The 16,586-nt window shown below is 35.0% G+C and overlaps 4 protein-coding genes across 5 annotated transcripts; all 4 read right to left on the reverse strand.

The window, feature by feature from the left end:
• Positions 1 to 651: 651 nt before the first annotated feature.
• LOC137748982 (bHLH transcription factor RHL1) lies at positions 652 to 3,976 on the reverse strand. 2 transcript variants are annotated; one of them, XM_088687879.1, is made up of 8 exons: positions 3,167 to 3,976; positions 2,360 to 2,988; positions 2,172 to 2,255; positions 1,958 to 2,059; positions 1,805 to 1,870; positions 1,647 to 1,712; positions 1,361 to 1,429; positions 652 to 1,089 (listed from the first exon to the last, which is right to left on the reverse strand). In XM_088687879.1, exons 2-8 carry the CDS (start codon positions 2,960 to 2,962, stop codon positions 739 to 741), a joined length of 1,341 nt encoding a protein of 446 aa, XP_088544005.1. In that variant the 5' UTR covers positions 2,963 to 2,988; positions 3,167 to 3,976; the 3' UTR covers positions 652 to 738. The 2 variants fall into 2 exon arrangements, with proteins under 2 accessions (XP_088544005.1, XP_088544001.1); XM_088687875.1 differs by having other exon boundaries at positions 2,360 to 3,976.
• A 117-nt stretch (positions 3,977 to 4,093) lies between these two features.
• On the reverse strand, positions 4,094 to 6,583 carry LOC137746432 (E3 ubiquitin-protein ligase RSL1-like). The gene is made up of 2 exons (XM_068486451.2): positions 5,465 to 6,583; positions 4,094 to 4,576 (listed from the first exon to the last, which is right to left on the reverse strand). The coding sequence occupies exons 1-2, from the start codon at positions 6,487 to 6,489 to the stop codon at positions 4,492 to 4,494; spliced, it is 1,110 nt and encodes a 369-aa protein (XP_068342552.2). The 5' UTR covers positions 6,490 to 6,583; the 3' UTR covers positions 4,094 to 4,491.
• A 5,318-nt stretch (positions 6,584 to 11,901) lies between these two features.
• LOC148698765 (uncharacterized) lies at positions 11,902 to 13,223 on the reverse strand. Its single transcript, XM_088678972.1, has 2 exons — positions 12,760 to 13,223; positions 11,902 to 12,253 (listed from the first exon to the last, which is right to left on the reverse strand). The coding sequence occupies exons 1-2, from the start codon at positions 13,221 to 13,223 to the stop codon at positions 11,902 to 11,904; spliced, it is 816 nt and encodes a 271-aa protein (XP_088535098.1).
• Positions 13,224 to 13,868: 645 nt separating this feature from the next.
• On the reverse strand, positions 13,869 to 14,543 carry LOC148698766 (uncharacterized). Its single transcript, XM_088678976.1, has 3 exons — positions 14,407 to 14,543; positions 14,139 to 14,312; positions 13,869 to 13,902 (listed from the first exon to the last, which is right to left on the reverse strand). Exons 1-3 carry the CDS (start codon positions 14,541 to 14,543, stop codon positions 13,869 to 13,871), a joined length of 345 nt encoding a protein of 114 aa, XP_088535102.1.
• Between the last annotated feature and the right edge of the window lie 2,043 nt (positions 14,544 to 16,586).

Genomic DNA, 16,586 nt, shown 5'->3' on the forward strand with positions numbered 1-16,586 from the left:
AATTTAAAGGAAACAAAGAAAGATTTAACCAATGGAGATTTGAGTTCAAATATCAAATCATATAAGTTTTCAAACTTATGTGAATAGCTTCAATTATTAGAGTTTGATTTTTCTAAAAAAGAAAATGGAACAGTAAAGAATTAAGGATTGGAAACCATACATACAGGTCAAATTTCCGTTAGGTCAGTTGGTCCAATTATTTACAAATTAGCTTACGGATGTGAGTTAAGTCAGTTGGTTAAAATAGTGTATCAGCTCGTGTTTTTGCAATTAAATTCAAATACCCCCACATAAATTAGTTCAAAACATATACCATCTTGTAAAAATACTTTGTTTAGAATTAATATGTAAATCACAAAAGTAGAAAAACTCTTAACTATATAACGACGTGACCAAAACCCATCTCACAAACAATGTTAGTTTTAGATAATTTTTGTTTTTGTTACAATTATATTAGTTAGAGATTTTAATGTAACAGGTCAGAGGTGACAATGGTCAAATCACACGTGAGCAAGGGCACGTGATTGAACTGATCCAACTGCATGTTTACCAGCCAAGAAGTTCCTTGCCATGAAAGTACTTGACACTTCATCTCATGGATGTAACATGCAAGTCTCTAACTACCATGTTCCCACAAAACAAACAAGAACCTCAGAAATTGGTTATTTTATTTTATTTTTAATTTAAAAACAAAGGTCATGGAAACAGAAAAATTAAATTAAATTCATGAAGTAGTAACTAATCCAATTTGTTGTTGACTTCTCGTTTTATCCGATCAGGTGAGCTGCTGCTGTTACTGCTACTGCGGCTGTTATTCTGAACAACGCCGATATCAGCGAAACTGGTTTCCTTCTTCTTCCAATCATCAGGAACGGGAGCTGACGGCCGCGACGATGATGATTCCTTTGCTGCAGAAATGGCATCAGCAAGAGCAACCGGCACGAGGCAGAAACCTTCGCTTTGGAGATGCTGCAGTGCCTTGTCCGCATCTGATTCCATCAGCCTCACCAGTTGTTCTAAAGCAATTTCGTCGAAAGAAACGTCAGCTGCTTGCCCGATTGATGGCAACTGCGGCAAACCATTCCCGACCTGTCATAGATTCACTTGTCATTAATAATAGTCGACTTTTGTATTCTTGTTTCTTAGTGCACAAGAAAATATGGGGGCTATTTCTTTTCTAGTATTTATGAGGCCTTTTTTCAGTTTCTTAGTAATAATGGATGACGATATTATTCTGCCTAAGAGTAGATTAAGACTCGAGCCATAGAATTTCTCGATTGTGAAACAAGGTAGTAAATTGGACCTAAGCACCTTGTCCATAGAGAGAGAGAGAGAGAGAGAGAGAGAGAGGGCTTAGCACCTTAGCTTGACTGTCTGTGGTGAGAGGGATAACTGCCCCGGCTGCCCCAACTTTGCTCATGCTTAGTTCCTGCAAATCGTTATGTCGAGCACCAAATTATGTTACAGCTTTTCTTACAGTGATTCGTGCAAATTTGCTCACCAAATTTAAGTAAATCGCTATCTTGTTCAAGGAAAAAAATGTATAGCATTAGCATTAAATACTTTGGAAAACTGATGAACAGTGTGTTTTATTACAACCCTTGAAGCACGGGGTCGAAACTGTGAGTGAAAGTTCTCCATCATACCTTGAGTTGGAGCTGAAGAAATCTGACATACTCGATGATTTCATCAAGCATAGATGCCTTGTCGGTCTGCAAAATCATGAATGATATCAGTACTTCTCTAAGACCCAGCCGGAACTGATTACACAGGATGTATTTCAGCGTGAAACAGAAGAGCTTACCCTGTTAGACTTTGGCACAAGTTCTTGCAGATTCTTCATCCTATCAGAAATTTTTTCCCTCCGAAGCTGCAAACAAAGTGGACTTCAAAAATCTAATGGTTCAAAAAATAATGCATCGAAGAATCAAAACGTTAAGTGAACTACACAACTAACCCTTTCAGCAATACTGTGTGGATCAGTAGCCTGGCCTCGGCGTGCCCTCATACGAGGCTTTCCATTTCCATTACATTCACCAACAGGGTTAGTTGACGTATTCTGCAAGTGAAAATTGTAAGTTTCTGTAATGCTTTCTGTTACGACTCAACAATCATCATGAACACCTACCTTCAATAAAAATCCCAGAGGACAGTGGATTTAGGATAGGTACCTGTGGTAAAGACTGCAAACCAGACATCCGAGGAGCAGAAGGGAAGGAAGGCAAAGGATAATTTTGTACGTCCTGCGTCCCCTTCTATATTACACAAGCGACAATAGGAAAAGCATTTCAACTACCAAAAATATAAATAGCTAGATATTTCATCCAACAAGATATAAGTGAGCTAACTATCATTAAACCTTGTGATAAACGTTAAACGTGTTGGTGACTAAAGCAGCCAGGTTGTTGGGATCGCTTGGCATGACATAATCAACATAATCCCCATAATCTCCATTTATTCCAAAGCTGCACATTTTGCGTTGTACCATGCCAGAAGCAGGAGCAGGAGAAACACCCTCATAAGATTGAAGAGGCCACGGTTGAGAAATTGGAGAAAGGGTTTCAAAATCGCCATTGAATCCCTGGTAGAGGAGTGGTTCGAAGCTATTGCATCCCACATTTTCCGGTGCAATGGAGCGAAGAGGTATTCTCACCATGTTCCCATCCACACCATAGTGCATGCCAATATTTTGAACATCGCAATTTTTTCCACCATCTTGTGCATCTGGTTCAAAATCTTGAAGAATAGATGAAACATCTTGAGCAGCCAAGCTCTCCAAACTGTTCGAGTAAGTCAGATATGTAGGTGAACTATTGTTCTCATGTTCATCCACGACAACTACGGAACCAAGAAGCGCTTCATTCGGTTGCTCAGATTCACAACATGCCCAAGATGGTATTTCCTTCGCATCGACATCTGACCATGATGAGGAACTGCAAATTTGATTAATGTACTTGTCCATCGTCAATAGGAACGGATCTTCTCCTTCTGTTTCGTTTTTTTCGGTATGTAAGTCAATGTTGAGCATACATACATACAAACACACGCGCAAGAGAAAATCAGTAACCAGAAGCGTGATCCCTTATTGGCACTCAACTCAATAGAGAGACTACCGCATAAGAGAAGTTGCAAGGAACTTGTAGCTCATATGATGAAAAGTGTTTACCTTAACCGAAGTCCCGTCTTCAAATCCCCTTTCGCCAATATCGTTTATGTAAAAAAGAACATAGAAAAGAAGCCAAGAGAGTAGAACCAGCAGTTAGAAGCAGTAATGTGCAACCAAAAGAAGAAAATTAATTTTAAGACTCACAAACTAAAACAGAAACCGCCCTTGTAGGCTTATACAAATCAAGAGTATATTACCCTTTTGTGCACGGGTGTCAGCCAGTGATTTGTCCATGATTTCAAAAAAATTCCCGTTGACTGTAGAACGTTACAGATATTTCAATGAGCTTTCAAAATTGCCGCAAAGTTAGCTCCGAAATCTCTCCAACTGATGCATGCAGGCAGATGCAGTGCAGCAAATATAGGGTATTCTGGTAATTTTGGCGGTGACAAGTGACTATCCGCCCCTGATAAAGCGGAGGGGTTTCGGCTCCTCTGGTTGTAGTGGGAGGTTCTTCCTTCACCACTTCCTTGTTGACCAAAACAAACCTTCCCCATTGTTGGTCAAGGATATTTCAGTAATTCAATTAGTAGCTCAAAATGTTTGTGCACATATATTGCTGGTTGAGGTCGATTTAGTTGGGCTTCAATAAAAATAAAAAATTGGAGAAGACTTCTGAGTGTCACAATGAGTAGACGGCTAGACGTAGTCTCGTAGAAATATCGTTGATCATTTTGCATGTTTTTGGCATGATTTGCCGTTGAAAATGAGATTGAATCTTGATGGGGAACAAAACCAAATGGAGGGTTACCTTGAGAGTTGACTGCATTTGGTTTTGTTTCCCATCGTCGTTGATTACTGAAGGATTAGTGACCATGACATTCTTACATGCAACCGAGAAAATATCCCCCATCACCTTATTTCACTCTTCGTGTGACTTGATAAGGTGACGGGGAGAGGATGGAAGCCATTGGAAACACCTGAAAGTAAACCTTACAACTGCTCAGAAGTCAAAATTGAATCCACGATACATCCGAATCGGAAACTCACTGGAACTATGAGAATTGAGAAGTACAAGAAAATCGAGATATCGACGATTATAATCCCATCTCTATTCCATGGAAAACCTTGGCCATCCTAGAAAATGAAGATACACAAAGTGGAACTTTAGTTATCTGATGATTTTAAAATATGTCTAACCAAACATTTTAAGGTAAATTTTCTTGAAAAGCATTCTAATAAGAAAGCAAATATGTAAAGTACTTTCAAGTCACTTGTTGATTTGTGTTGGTTTAAACCACCTTTTGGCGCTCTAAAACTTTCTTCGACATTCATTGATAAACTACAATATTTGAAGTACCATCCTAACCTAGATGTAGAGCACTTCATCTACCCCCACAACTAGGACAATAATGGTTATGAATGTTCTCTAAAACGTCTCCACATCTGTAGCAGAAAGCAGTTCTGCACCTGTAATCAACGCAAAGAAACTGAAATTCAAAGAGCATTCAAGAATTTACCGAACAAAACAGGCTAAAATAGTGTTGAGTAATTTGTACATAACAGGTCAAATGTCGGCAAAGAGTCTATAAATATGCATTAGTTTAAATTTTAGTTAATAGACTGGTCACATAAACGAAGAAAATTCAACTTTAAATTTTGCACCTGAAAAAACTGGGAATTTATGATATGAATTTAAGAAAGGATTGATGTCCTATCTCCTTCTTTCGAATGTAGTCAAACAGTCACGCTATAAATGAAGCTGAGGGGAGCACCTATGCCAGTTATTATGTCAATCTATCATCACAGTTCTGTTCCCTATTATCACAAATCTAGTTAAATGCATCAAGGCATGGCAGCCGTATTTCTACATACTCCCTCATCAGAACTCCAGATTGCTCCTCATTTCGCCGTCCAATTTGAAGAACAAAGCCAAAGGATTCTAAAGATAGGAAATTTAGCTCATACTCATTTCCTATTTGAGATCATAACCTTAATGGAAGTGCCAGAAAGCCAACAATTCCTCCAACTAGGGATTTTTCGTTATTGTATTGTAAAGGTACTCGAGGGTGGATGGTTTCCAATCATGTGACTTTCGGGGAGTCAGCAATTGCTGTTTTTAGAGGTTGAATGAGAGATCGAAGTGAGGAATCTATTCTGTATTGTTGATGCTTATTATATAAAATTTTGCGCAAATGGTATATGGCAAAGCAATCCAATTCCAAGTGATTCAATTATATCAGCAATGATCAACGTCAGGAGATTTACACAACAAACAATGAAATTTTTATAGCACATGAATAATCAAGTAGTAATTTCAACAAACAATTGAAGAAACATAGCAGATAAAAAACTGACCTGCACATCATGAACATGCAACCCATCGATTTTTCCACATAGAACCTACATTTGGGGCATCTTCTCCATTGTTGCTTCTGCGCAAGGTTCTTCAACATGATATCCTCCCTTTCCCTCTCATCCTTATTCAACTTTAGAAACTCCTCGCATTCGATCCCCTCGTGCCAAGGAGCCTTACACTGAGCACAGAACATTCTCCAACAATTTGGACACGCTGATTGCCTCACAACCTCTTTCCCATCATCAATCAACATTGCAGAGCAATCCTTATAGGGGCAGTAGAATTTCTCTGACCCAAGAATCACAGCCTCACACAATGCAGTTCCCCACTGGTCAAACACCTCCGGAGGCAGAATCGGCCGGCAATACTCCGGCTCCAGCAACCCTATACAATCAGGAACAGGGCACCTAATGCTGGTAATGTTCTCTTGAAGCTTGGAGGCCACGTACTTAGCCATACACTCAGTACAATAACCATGGCTGCAGTTTTCGATCCGAAACGACTCGATTCCCGACTTGGGTTCGACGCAGATTTCACAAACGAAATCCGGGTCACCTTTGGAATTTGAAGATTGCCCTGATTCGGTCGCGGAAAAATCCGAAAATAACCCTTTTCCTCTCTTTCCGAAGGGAGTTTTCGAGGGTTTAAACCTAAGAATTCTGAGCTCGTCATCACCGTCGTAGAAGTCTAGGGTTTCTTCAGAAAGGTCGATAAAGTTATCGGCTTCGGCGGGAGTAGGCACCGATTTGAGCAAAGAAGCCGTGATCGATCGGAGGTCTTGGTCTTCGTCGTCGACGTTGATGGGGTTGATTGAAGGATTCCGCGAAGTGGGTGTAAAGCGGAAGGTGTCGTCTTCAATGTCGATAAAGTTGATGCGAGAGTGAGAGTGAGACGATAGTGGGTTCTCCATCTTAGCTTCCTTTCTTCTTCTCATCGGCTGCCACTGACAGAGATTGTAAGGCTTTTGGATGCTCTCTGTCTCCTTCTCTATCTGATCGGAGCTTCCCGTATTTATTCTATGCATAATTACTTAGATCATTATCCTTAAAAAAATAAATGTCTCATTAAATCCTGGTGTAAGATTGAGGAAAAGGTTCGTCGGATCTTTTTCCTGGGGAGCCAAGAAATTTTGTAATCGTTCATCATACTTATTTAAAATTTAAAATTCAAATATAAATAATACTTAGCAAAAATTAACCGTACAATATATGATAAAAAATGCGATTACGGGATCCTATGATCCCTAAAAAAAGTATCTAGCGATCATCATTTTTCGTAAGATTGAATATTGACTTTAGTCCTTTTGAATTAAATATTCTTTTCCTATGTTTTAGCTGATAATTATTGACTTTTATTTCTATTTCGATAAAAAAAGTGATTTTCAATTTATAGCCTAATTGGTGCTTGATAAATTTTAAACTTTCTTATAATGTGAGTTTTGGCTTATGTTTTCTATATTTTTGTACCACTACGACCTAAATTATGGTACCTACATGTGTAGACCTACGATATGGTACCCATATGTGTGAACCGATAAGTTTATTTTTTGTACATATGTGCCTATATTTTACTTATAAGTTTTTGTATGTGATTTTCATCTTCTTCTCATTCTTTGAGATCATCACTAACATTTCAATGGCTCGAAATAGTAAGTGATTATTTTGTGTGTTTATGAAATGTTTCTACTTTTAGTATAATATATTTTTCTACACCAATGATGATTGCTTATGGTAACAATTTGAATTTAAATACCAATTGGCGTGTTTAAATTTTATTATGAGAACATTTGTAAATAAGGAAATTGGTGAAGCTAATCAATATGATGTGCAATTAAGAATTAAAATAGGGATTTAAATTAGATTTATAAAATCATCCAATCCAATCTAAACATTGTTTTATTTAGGTTCTCAAGTCTGCATGTCCCTTTCCTTTATATATATAAAAAAATAAAAAAAATAAAAAAACACCAAACCAAACAAACCTTGTTGTTTCAATTTGTCAACAATCCGTTAAGGTTTTTTTTTTTTTTTTTTAATTTTTAATTTTTAATTTTTATTATTATTATTATTTTAATATGACACAAATTGTATGTGTTTTGGAATGTTCATAAATTGTAACACAATTGTATGAGTATTGGAATCATGGTGCCCCCAATAAATAGGAGTCTCCTGATAAGAAAGATTTTTTTTTTTTTTTTAACAAATGATATTATCTACGAGTAAAAAGTCTTTAAGTATGAGTTTTTTCAAGCGAAAATGTTTGGCTTTAAAACTTTGATTATTTTTTTGTTCAAAAAAAAAAAAACTTTGATTGTTTTGCAAGCGGTGGATTTGTCTTGGTAGTTAAGGTTTTTCTTTCAATTTACTGTGTTTGAGTCTAAACACTCCTCCATCCCATCTTATGACAGAATATTGTTTGTAATTAAGAAAATCTTGATGGTTGAAGGAGAATCTCATGTTTTACTCAAGCTTTTGTAGGACACAAAAACCCTCATTGGAAAATTTTGACATTCTATAATATATTGAGAGGATTATGTCAAATTTACAAATTGTTCAACCTCAACATGTGTTTTGAGAAGCAAATTTGGTGGCAAATTAGCAGGGTCAGCCCTGAGAATTTGGGGCCATAGCGAGTCTTCGAAGCAGAGCCCTAGAGTTCTTTAATCCTTGATCTTTTATACTTTGATATGTATAAAAAAAAGAATTTGCTAAATACGTGAAAAGTATTATAAACTTTTTATTTAAGTGTGATTGTGTAAATCTTAGATTATATTTGATTATAGTTATTCTTCCCTATTAGGACTTGTATCCCTTGAGGGGAATGATTTCTTCCCTCCCTCATTACTATAATAAAGACATCGCATAGAGGGAAATAATATATCATCTACACAACCTTATCTCTCTCTATATTTTCCCTGTGTCACCAGCCCCCTCTCCCTGTTAGTTCAATATAGGCCACAACAAAAAGATCTATTTTCTAGATCAAATATCATTAAAATCAATATCAAAAGAAGAAAGATATATAAACATTACTTAAATATTACACGTCTCGCTTTTTTAGACGCAATAAGTTTACATAATCTAATTTTTCAACCAATTATTTTCAATTGATTAAATAGCTAACTCATTCAATCTTTCTTGTGACATAATTGATCGAAAATAAGATTTGATCAACTTTAATTTTGAATTTTTTCTGCAGATGCAACTGTAACTGATATCTGTAAACTATTTGAACAGACACAAAGTTTGTTATATTAATATATTAGAGTACATGTCCACACACAAAATGTGTATGAAATATTTTACTTTTGTTTTTAAAATTGAAGGAGAGAGGAATAGAGTATAGAGAACATTAGAGTGGAGAGAGAGGGAGAGAGAGGTTTTTTTTAATCTTTTTTTTTTATTAAAAAAAATTAGACATGATACAATCACTTGTAGGTGAAGTTTAAGAAAAAAAGAAAAATTTTGTTTTATGAAATTACGTTACTATCCTTGACTTTTTTATTGTGATAGACGACAAAAATGTATTTTTACTCTCTTTTAATTGATAAATACGATTTCATTAATGTAGTTTTTATATATATATATATATATATATAGAGAGAGAGAGAGAGAGAGAGAGAGAGAGAGAGAGGAAGCCTTTAAGGAAAGGGATCTCCAATTTTTTTTTCTAAACATGGGGATTAGTTGTGGGGTCCACACGACATCGAATTTTAACGATCTGAACCGTCTATTTTTCAAGTTGCACCCCATAAATCATCTTTACAAAATATTAGCCAAATTAGAAATATTTAAGACATCTAATTGAGTTTAAAAAAATTAACGAATACTTTGTTATATAAGAAAAGCGATTGCCGGGCATCATCGTCAAACTAATATGTATAATTGGTTTTGTAATTAGCCACTTTTGTTGCTTTAAGGCTTGTTATTATATAACGTTTTTAGGAATTCTTTTTGTTTTTTTTCAGGTGGTTGTAGTGGTTTCATTATTATATTAAGATTATATAAACATTAAAAAAAGGACATTATGAATAAATTTCAAGAGGTCATCTTCTCAGAATTACTTTAACATGATATTTAAGGCCAACTTGATCCAAAAGACTACTACTTAATATATAAGATCAATGTTTACCAAAAAAAAAAAAAAAAAAAGATAAGATCAACTTGACTAAATTGCCATTTAGTACTACGATTTAATGTATTGGTCTTCACTTGTAAGTGAGAAGTCTTAGATTTAATTCTTGTCAAATGTAAAATTGAACCACATTATTGCTAGCTCATTGTGAGGTTTAACCACTCTCAACGGTGGAGCCAGAAAATTAGATTAGAAGGGGTCTTTAAAGCCATACAAAAATAATAAAAAAATAAAAAAAAAGACAAATTAATGAGAGAAAAATTAAAGTTTTTATTTTTATTTTTGTATTGGCATGAAAATGTTTAATCAAACGAGAATGGTGGAGCCTTACTTTGTATGAAAAACTTAGTATTGAAATGATATATCATAAGAACAAAACTTGTTTAAGAGTTTTGATATAAAAAAAAATTAACACATTAACTTTGAATTAAATTTAAGGTTATAACTTAAAATAAGACATTGCTCTCGACTATATGGTTTTTATTGTTTAAACATAAGGCCAATTATAACGTAAAAATAGGGCTTAGTTTTAATATGGTAAAAAATAAGATAAATTATAAGGTTTTTTTTTTTTTTTTCTTTCAGGTAAAAAAAAAAAAATCTAAAAATGTTAGCATACCAAACATTATCGAACCATGGGCACTTGTTAAACACCACTAACCAATGGGACACACTCTGGTTTTTGTTAGTCCTTGCAGACAATAGGTATAAAAGGTTGTGATTCCAGCATAGCGAGGCTTGGGCCAATCCTAAGCTCTGTGCGGCTTTACTATTGGTCACTCTCTCACTCCTTTAGTGTAGAAAATATCAATTGTTTAAAAGAAAAAAAAAAAAAAAAACTTGACCAAATTAATTTTCACCTGCTTGTGGATTTGAGGGCAAGACCTCTTAATTTGACACTAGAGAAAACTCCCTCCATAACAAAATAAAGAAAAATAAGAATAATACTCATTTGGTGTCGAGTGTTTATTTCATGCATCTAAAACTCTCATCTACACTTATCAGATAATGTTAGGGAGATCTAAACCAAATTTTGTAAATAATATGATATTTTTATTGATAATTAAATTATTACTTAAACATTGATTAATGTACTTAATTTTTATAACGACAATCATATAGTTTAAAATTTTAGTTTATCTAGCATTACAAACATATATATGCCAATACAAATAAAAATGAAAGATAAACAGAAAGCAATCCTAGCGACGGGTAGTGCTAGTGGAGTACCACAGGGATCTCCATAGAAGAACTGACATCCACACCTGCATGCAACAATTTAAACTGCAAAGCGTTAGTATAAGTTATCAACTTTGGTGATGAATATCAATAAAACAAGGGGCATTTTGTTTTTTTAATCCTCAGATTTTGTCATTCCTTGGTAGGTTGGATTTATTTCTCTTTTTTTTTTTTTTTTTTTTTTTTTTGATATACATCAGCGCTAGAATTCAACCTTGGGACATATTATGATACTGGGAGACTAATTAGGTACATTGACATATTAATATACCGACGGAGTTACAAAGGCTACAATTTTGTACCTAATCAACAAAAGATAAAAGGAGGCGGCCTAGTTTTATAGTGGAAATCAAGCACATTTGCGGCCTTCCTTACATGGGTTTGAGGCTCCCTCACTCCCCTTTCTCCCTTCCCATTCATAATCCCATTTAACTGTTGAGTCTTTGACAAAATAAACAAAACAAAAAACAAAAACAAAGTATGATAAAAGTTCAATCTACCAACTTAGCTAAAGGATGATAATTTAATATATGTGTGTGTGTGTGTGTTAATTAGGATCGGGAGACACATTTTGACACACTTTGTAGGCACTTTTTTTTTTTTTTTTGGGCTACTTTTTTCAACGATTCAAATTATCTATATTTCAATTCAACATTCATATAAGTTGAGCCAAATCAGATAAATATCAAAATAAAAATAAAAAAGTATGAACCTAATATACAGCTGAAACAAATTTCAAACTTAGTACTTCAACTCAAATTAAATTAGGCTTGCGAGGACTTGTAGATATAATCATGGAAAACAAATTTTTTTTTTTCTATAGAAAAAGGTGATATAATTTGCACTCCCCTCCCCTCCTTCCCCCTCCCCCCCCCCCCTCTCCCCCCTCTCTCCCCCCCCCCCTCCCCAAAAAAAAAAAAAACAACCTGCAATTTTGCACACTGTAATATAATTAAATAGTGCCCGATTTACTTATGGTAATTTTGGAGTGTTAGTATCAATGCTCATAGAAAATTATTTGAATATTCTGAAACTAAGTTTAGTGTTTAAGACATTGGAGGTTTTAGATGGTATTTTTCTCTATTTGTCGAAGAGGAATCTTAGGTTCTACTCCTCTTAGTGAAAAGTTCGATAACAATTCATAGTTGGTACATTGTGTGTGGCTTAGTCCAAATGGCCCGATATCACTATATCGAGAAAAATAGTAAGATGCAGATGCAGAAGTATCTGACCAGCAGTTTATGACGTCGCACCCCCCAGATTTTTCAACATAGTATTTGCAACCTGGACACCTCCTCCACTTGTTTTTCATGGCGAGCTCGTCCACCTTCTTATCCTCATCACCAGATTCACGACCACCCTTGGTATTGCTTAGTTTTTGAAACTCGGCGCAACCATATCCTGTATGCCAAGGATGTGAGACATATTCAACACAGTCCATAGATCACAGATATGCTATTCAATCACGAAACACAAGAACAATATCACAGTACAAGAACAGAGAGGAAACATACCTGCAGAACTCGATGCAGAAGAAGAAGCCATTGCAGCCTTGGAACTATTAGCCTTCTCCTCTTTAGCAAAACACAATTGCTCTCCAAATAATAGGTCCTTGGTACAAAATAAGCAGATAGATTGCAAGAGCAGTGGCCAATGTTCATACACACACACACATATCGAATGTCTTCCAAACTTTTTCTCCTATTAGAATCAGTATGGGAAACAACCTCCCAAAAGATATCAACACAAGCGAGGACTCCAAACCAAATAGTTAAGTCCGAAACGTGCAATAATTCTCAATACCAGGAATCCCAAAAAGAATAGGATTACTTCAAGCTTATCAATAAGACTTTTCCATATTGAATTCATACACTATAACCGGTTCAATATGTCAAACTCATACTCATACTCCAACAAAGGAACCTTACAACTAGCGCAGATCTCTCCTTTGCAACGAGAACACAGCCACCAACTCGGTTTCATGTCATTCTTATATATTAACATGGCTGAGCAATCCTTGAAGGGACAGTAGAAGTACTTGTGAGTCTTAGATTCCATAATCCTTTTCCTATACACGCCATTGCGCCACCGATCAAAGACGTTGTTTGGCAGAATTTTCCGACTGTACTCAAGGTCTAGCATGCCCATGCAGCCTGGTACGGGGCACTTAATGTTTGTGACTTTGTCTTGGAGCTTGGACACTATGAATTTAACAACGCATTCACGACAGTAAAAATGGTTGCAACCCCTTATCTTGAATATGTCTTTCACATCCGTTGGCTCAACACAGAAATCACATATAAAAGAACTTTGACTAATATCGTCATGTCGGTAATTAGGAGCCCAACCTGACGTCCAGTCTATGCGAACTTTTTTCTCTTTCATGATTCTGTTGTGACAGAGTGTGTTAGTAAGTGACTGAGTTTTTGTTTCACATATCATCGCCCCTTAGTATTGTTGCCAAAAACTAGACCAAAAATGTAAGATCATGTTGATGCCAAAAACTAGAACAAAAACTTAAGGTCATGAAACACAAAAGGAGCTGATGATATGCATGGTTGGGAGATTCCATTATCAAAGAGAAATAATAAGTGTATATGAAATCCTCCTCTAGTGACCTAAGAGAACGAATAAAGAGAAGTTTGTGAGACCTTAGACTCATGCGACGTTTATGTAAGCAAATAACATAAGATTTGGGTATTTAATTGTTGAATTTATCATATAGGTAGCTTCTTTTGTCAAAAAGGATTCTAAAGTTTGTGAAAAAAAAGTTGAACTTACATCATAAAATTAATTTAAAATCTGAGAAAAAGTCTATTTCTTATAAGCACATCAAACATTCATTCTTTTCTCGAAGTGAGATTGATATTATTTTTAATACTTGTGGAGAAAAAAAAAATTCATAATATTTTTAAATTAACCAAATATAAAAATTAAAAATCAAAACTAGTCTTTAATTGTGGCGCTAATCATTCATTTGAACTCGCTCCACAAAGTAATCTCATGATCCTATCCGTTTATTGTTTTAGGTCATGCTTGCAAATTTTCACTCAAATCGGAAAACCTTCAATTCTTTAAATTAGTATTAAGAACATTTTATGGTTTACCACCAACACTTATTTATCTATATATCATATCACGTAAAATAACTAAACCTTTCGAACTAAGTGAAATTTTGCACAGGTTAGTTAGCCGTCTTAAGTTACTAACTGACCACTCCCCTATATCATTTAAGTGTTCAACCTATGTCAAATTTTCTATTAACTAATTTAACAGCAGAAGTGTGTATATATAGCTGACCTGCATCTCATGTTATCGCACCCATCAGATTTTTCGACGTAGTAATTGCAACTTGCGCGCCTCTTCCAGTTACTTTTCTTCCCAAGCTTCTCCACCATCCACTCTTCATATATAGCTATTGGTACAATGAAATCCTGTATGCCAAGCAACCTTACAAGTAGCGCAGAAGTCTCTCTTGCAATAAAAACATAGATAACAAGGCAATCTGGTGCCATCATAATTCTTATGAAGCAAGGACAGGGATGAGCAATCCTCGTAGGGGCACTACAACAACTTGTAGTCAATCCCTGTAATAATCTTTTTTCTTCTCAAGGCATTGCACCACCGGTCAATGACGGCGCGTGGGAGAATTGGACGGCAATACTCAAGGTCTAACATGCCGTTGCAGCCCGGTAAGGGGCACATAATGTTTGTGACATTGTATTCGAGGTTGGACTCAACAATTTTAACAATACATTTTTCACAGTAAAAATGGGTGCAACCCTTGATCTTGAATAAGAGTACCTTATGCATTTGCTCAACACATAAATCACATGTAAAAGTTTGACTGCGGTTATGAGCCAAACCCGGCTGCCGGCTTCGTTTCATAACTTCAAATGTTCTTGCCTCTCCCTTTGAAGCATTCATGATCCAATAACGATGGAGGAATGGAGAACTCCTTTATAGTATAATAGTAGGAATAAGACTCCTAAATTCCTAATTAGAGTTAAGGGAGTGCGTGTTTATCATTTCACTAGAGACAGGAGAATATGTACTAATTGCGTTTAATTAGAATTTCTCTAACAGTTAGCTCCCTTTGTCAATTAGGACTCAACCAAAACAAGATGCATACAATATATTTCTATTGTGGGGGGTGGGGGGTGGGGGTTCGAATATTATGGATTTTAAGTGGGGAAGTCACATATGTGTGATATTGTGTGCATTAGTAAACACATGATTAGTGAGGAACCAAAATGATTATCCAAGACTTCATGTGTTAAGTTAGGAATGCGAATTATATCAAGGGACATTATAAAATGCACACATTTTTTAGCCTCACACAATCATGTTCGTTAATCTTGATTGATTTATTTAATCTGATGCTATAAATAAAAAAAGAAAAACTAATGAAAATGGTTTGAAAACTTTGAGTTTTAATGATAAGGACAAAATAAATGGTAAAATGAATAGTACCATGATTGATTTTTTAGTGTAAAAATGTAGTTTTTTGTTAAAATGAATAGTACCACAGATTTTTCGTTAAAACTCCTAATAAAAAAAAATAAAAATAAAAAAGTGTGTGAAAAGTTCAAAGAAAGTATCTTAAAATTACCTTCTTTATTAATTTCAATACACGATCATGTTGGACGAAATTCTACTTCTGCCCAAAATTGAATGAAAATTGAAATGCGCATGTAGATTATTAAAAATTCTAAACTTCTGACCCGATTTTTTGAAAAAAAATAAAATTTGCCAACTTATTCCAATCAATTTTTTGTTGACATATTCCAAACTTAATAGATTAAAAAAAAAAGTAGCAATATGAGCAAGTACCATGATCATAAGTTACATACGAAGAGAATAATGTTTTTGGTCAAAGCACGAAACAATAACCTTAAAAGCAAGGTTACTTGCTCATCAAGCGTCAAGGTTGCCCATCTTGATCATTGAAATTTCAATGGTCCCCAAGTCTAAAATTAGGGGAAATTGGCACCGTGGATGGCACGTTGACACAAGAAAGTAGTGGTTGTGTGGGAAATATTTTGTACGGATCATAATCAGTGATTTGTTTAACACATAAATATTTCTTGAGATGAACTCTGGATGAGCAAGAATGGTTCTAATTTAAATATTTGTACAGTGATATGATCGTTACAAAACCACCACAACATGTTTTTTGTATTAAAAAATAAAGAGTTTCGAACCCAAAAGCATAGGGGATACAAATTGGTACATAACTACCACACCATGCTTCATTTTTATTTAGTTTCTTTTGCGTTATATCAATTTATACACATTAAAAAAATATATAAAAATAGAGCAACCAAAATTTTAGACCATGCAAAGACCTTTGTTTGAATCTTGCTCGCATGGGGACTTCAAAATGTCAGAAATATTTCATTCATACCCATCAACCGCTCCATTTTCTTCCACAAACATCAAATAAACTCACCGTAATTAACAAATTTCAGGGTTCTTGAATCTAGGAATGGCAGAATAAGAAATAAATCAACCACTAGTCTTGAATGATAGAGTAAAATAGGGTGGTTCACACACCTTTTTTTACCTTTTCACATACCTTTTTTAATTTCTATCATTTGATTTTCTTCAATTCATTCAATTCGACGACTAAAAATTAAAAAAGATGTGTGAACGATAAAATAGGGTGTATAGATAGCACTACTTGTAAAATATACTCTTTGGATTATTAACTATGATAGAAAAGACAAGGAAGATCCAAATTCTACA

This window comes from Pyrus communis, chromosome 2 (genome assembly GCF_041283825.1).
Source record: "Pyrus communis isolate YQ-2024b chromosome 2, ASM4128382v1, whole genome shotgun sequence".
NCBI classification, from domain to species: Eukaryota; Viridiplantae; Streptophyta; class Magnoliopsida; order Rosales; family Rosaceae; genus Pyrus; species Pyrus communis.

What these genes read in the sequence shown, in the direction of transcription:
- LOC137748982 (XM_088687875.1), bottom strand. Translation starts at nt 3,028, where the DNA reads ATGCTCAACATTGACTTACATACCGAAAAAAACGAAACAGAAGGAGAA. An exon ending in CGTTTAACGTTTATCACAAG is followed by an intron (nt 2,256 to 2,359) that starts GTTTAATGATAG and finishes TGTGTAATATAG; the next exon opens with AAGGGGACGCAGGACGTACA. An exon ending in GTTTGCAGTCTTTACCACAG is followed by an intron (nt 2,060 to 2,171) that starts GTACCTATCCTA and finishes TTTCACTTGCAG; the next exon opens with AATACGTCAACTAACCCTGT.
- LOC137746432 (XM_068486451.2), bottom strand. Translation starts at nt 6,489, where the DNA reads ATGCATAGAATAAATACGGGAAGCTCCGATCAGATAGAGAAGGAGACA. An exon ending in TGCATGTTCATGATGTGCAG is followed by an intron (nt 4,577 to 5,464) that starts GTCAGTTTTTTA and finishes CGTTGATTACAG; the next exon opens with GTGCAGAACTGCTTTCTGCT.
- LOC148698765 (XM_088678972.1), bottom strand. Translation starts at nt 13,223, where the DNA reads ATGAAAGAGAAAAAAGTTCGCATAGACTGGACGTCAGGTTGGGCTCCT. An exon ending in ATCTGCGCTAGTTGTAAGGT is followed by an intron (nt 12,254 to 12,759) that starts TCCTTTGTTGGA and finishes ATATGTCTCACA; the next exon opens with TCCTTGGCATACAGGATATG.
- LOC148698766 (XM_088678976.1), bottom strand. Translation starts at nt 14,543, where the DNA reads ATGTGCCCCTTACCGGGCTGCAACGGCATGTTAGACCTTGAGTATTGC. An exon ending in GGGATTGACTACAAGTTGTT is followed by an intron (nt 14,313 to 14,406) that starts GTAGTGCCCCTA and finishes TTTTATTGCAAG; the next exon opens with AGAGACTTCTGCGCTACTTG. An exon ending in TGCGATAACATGAGATGCAG is followed by an intron (nt 13,903 to 14,138) that starts GTCAGCTATATA and finishes AAAGAATTGAAG; the next exon opens with GTTTTCCGATTTGAGTGAAA.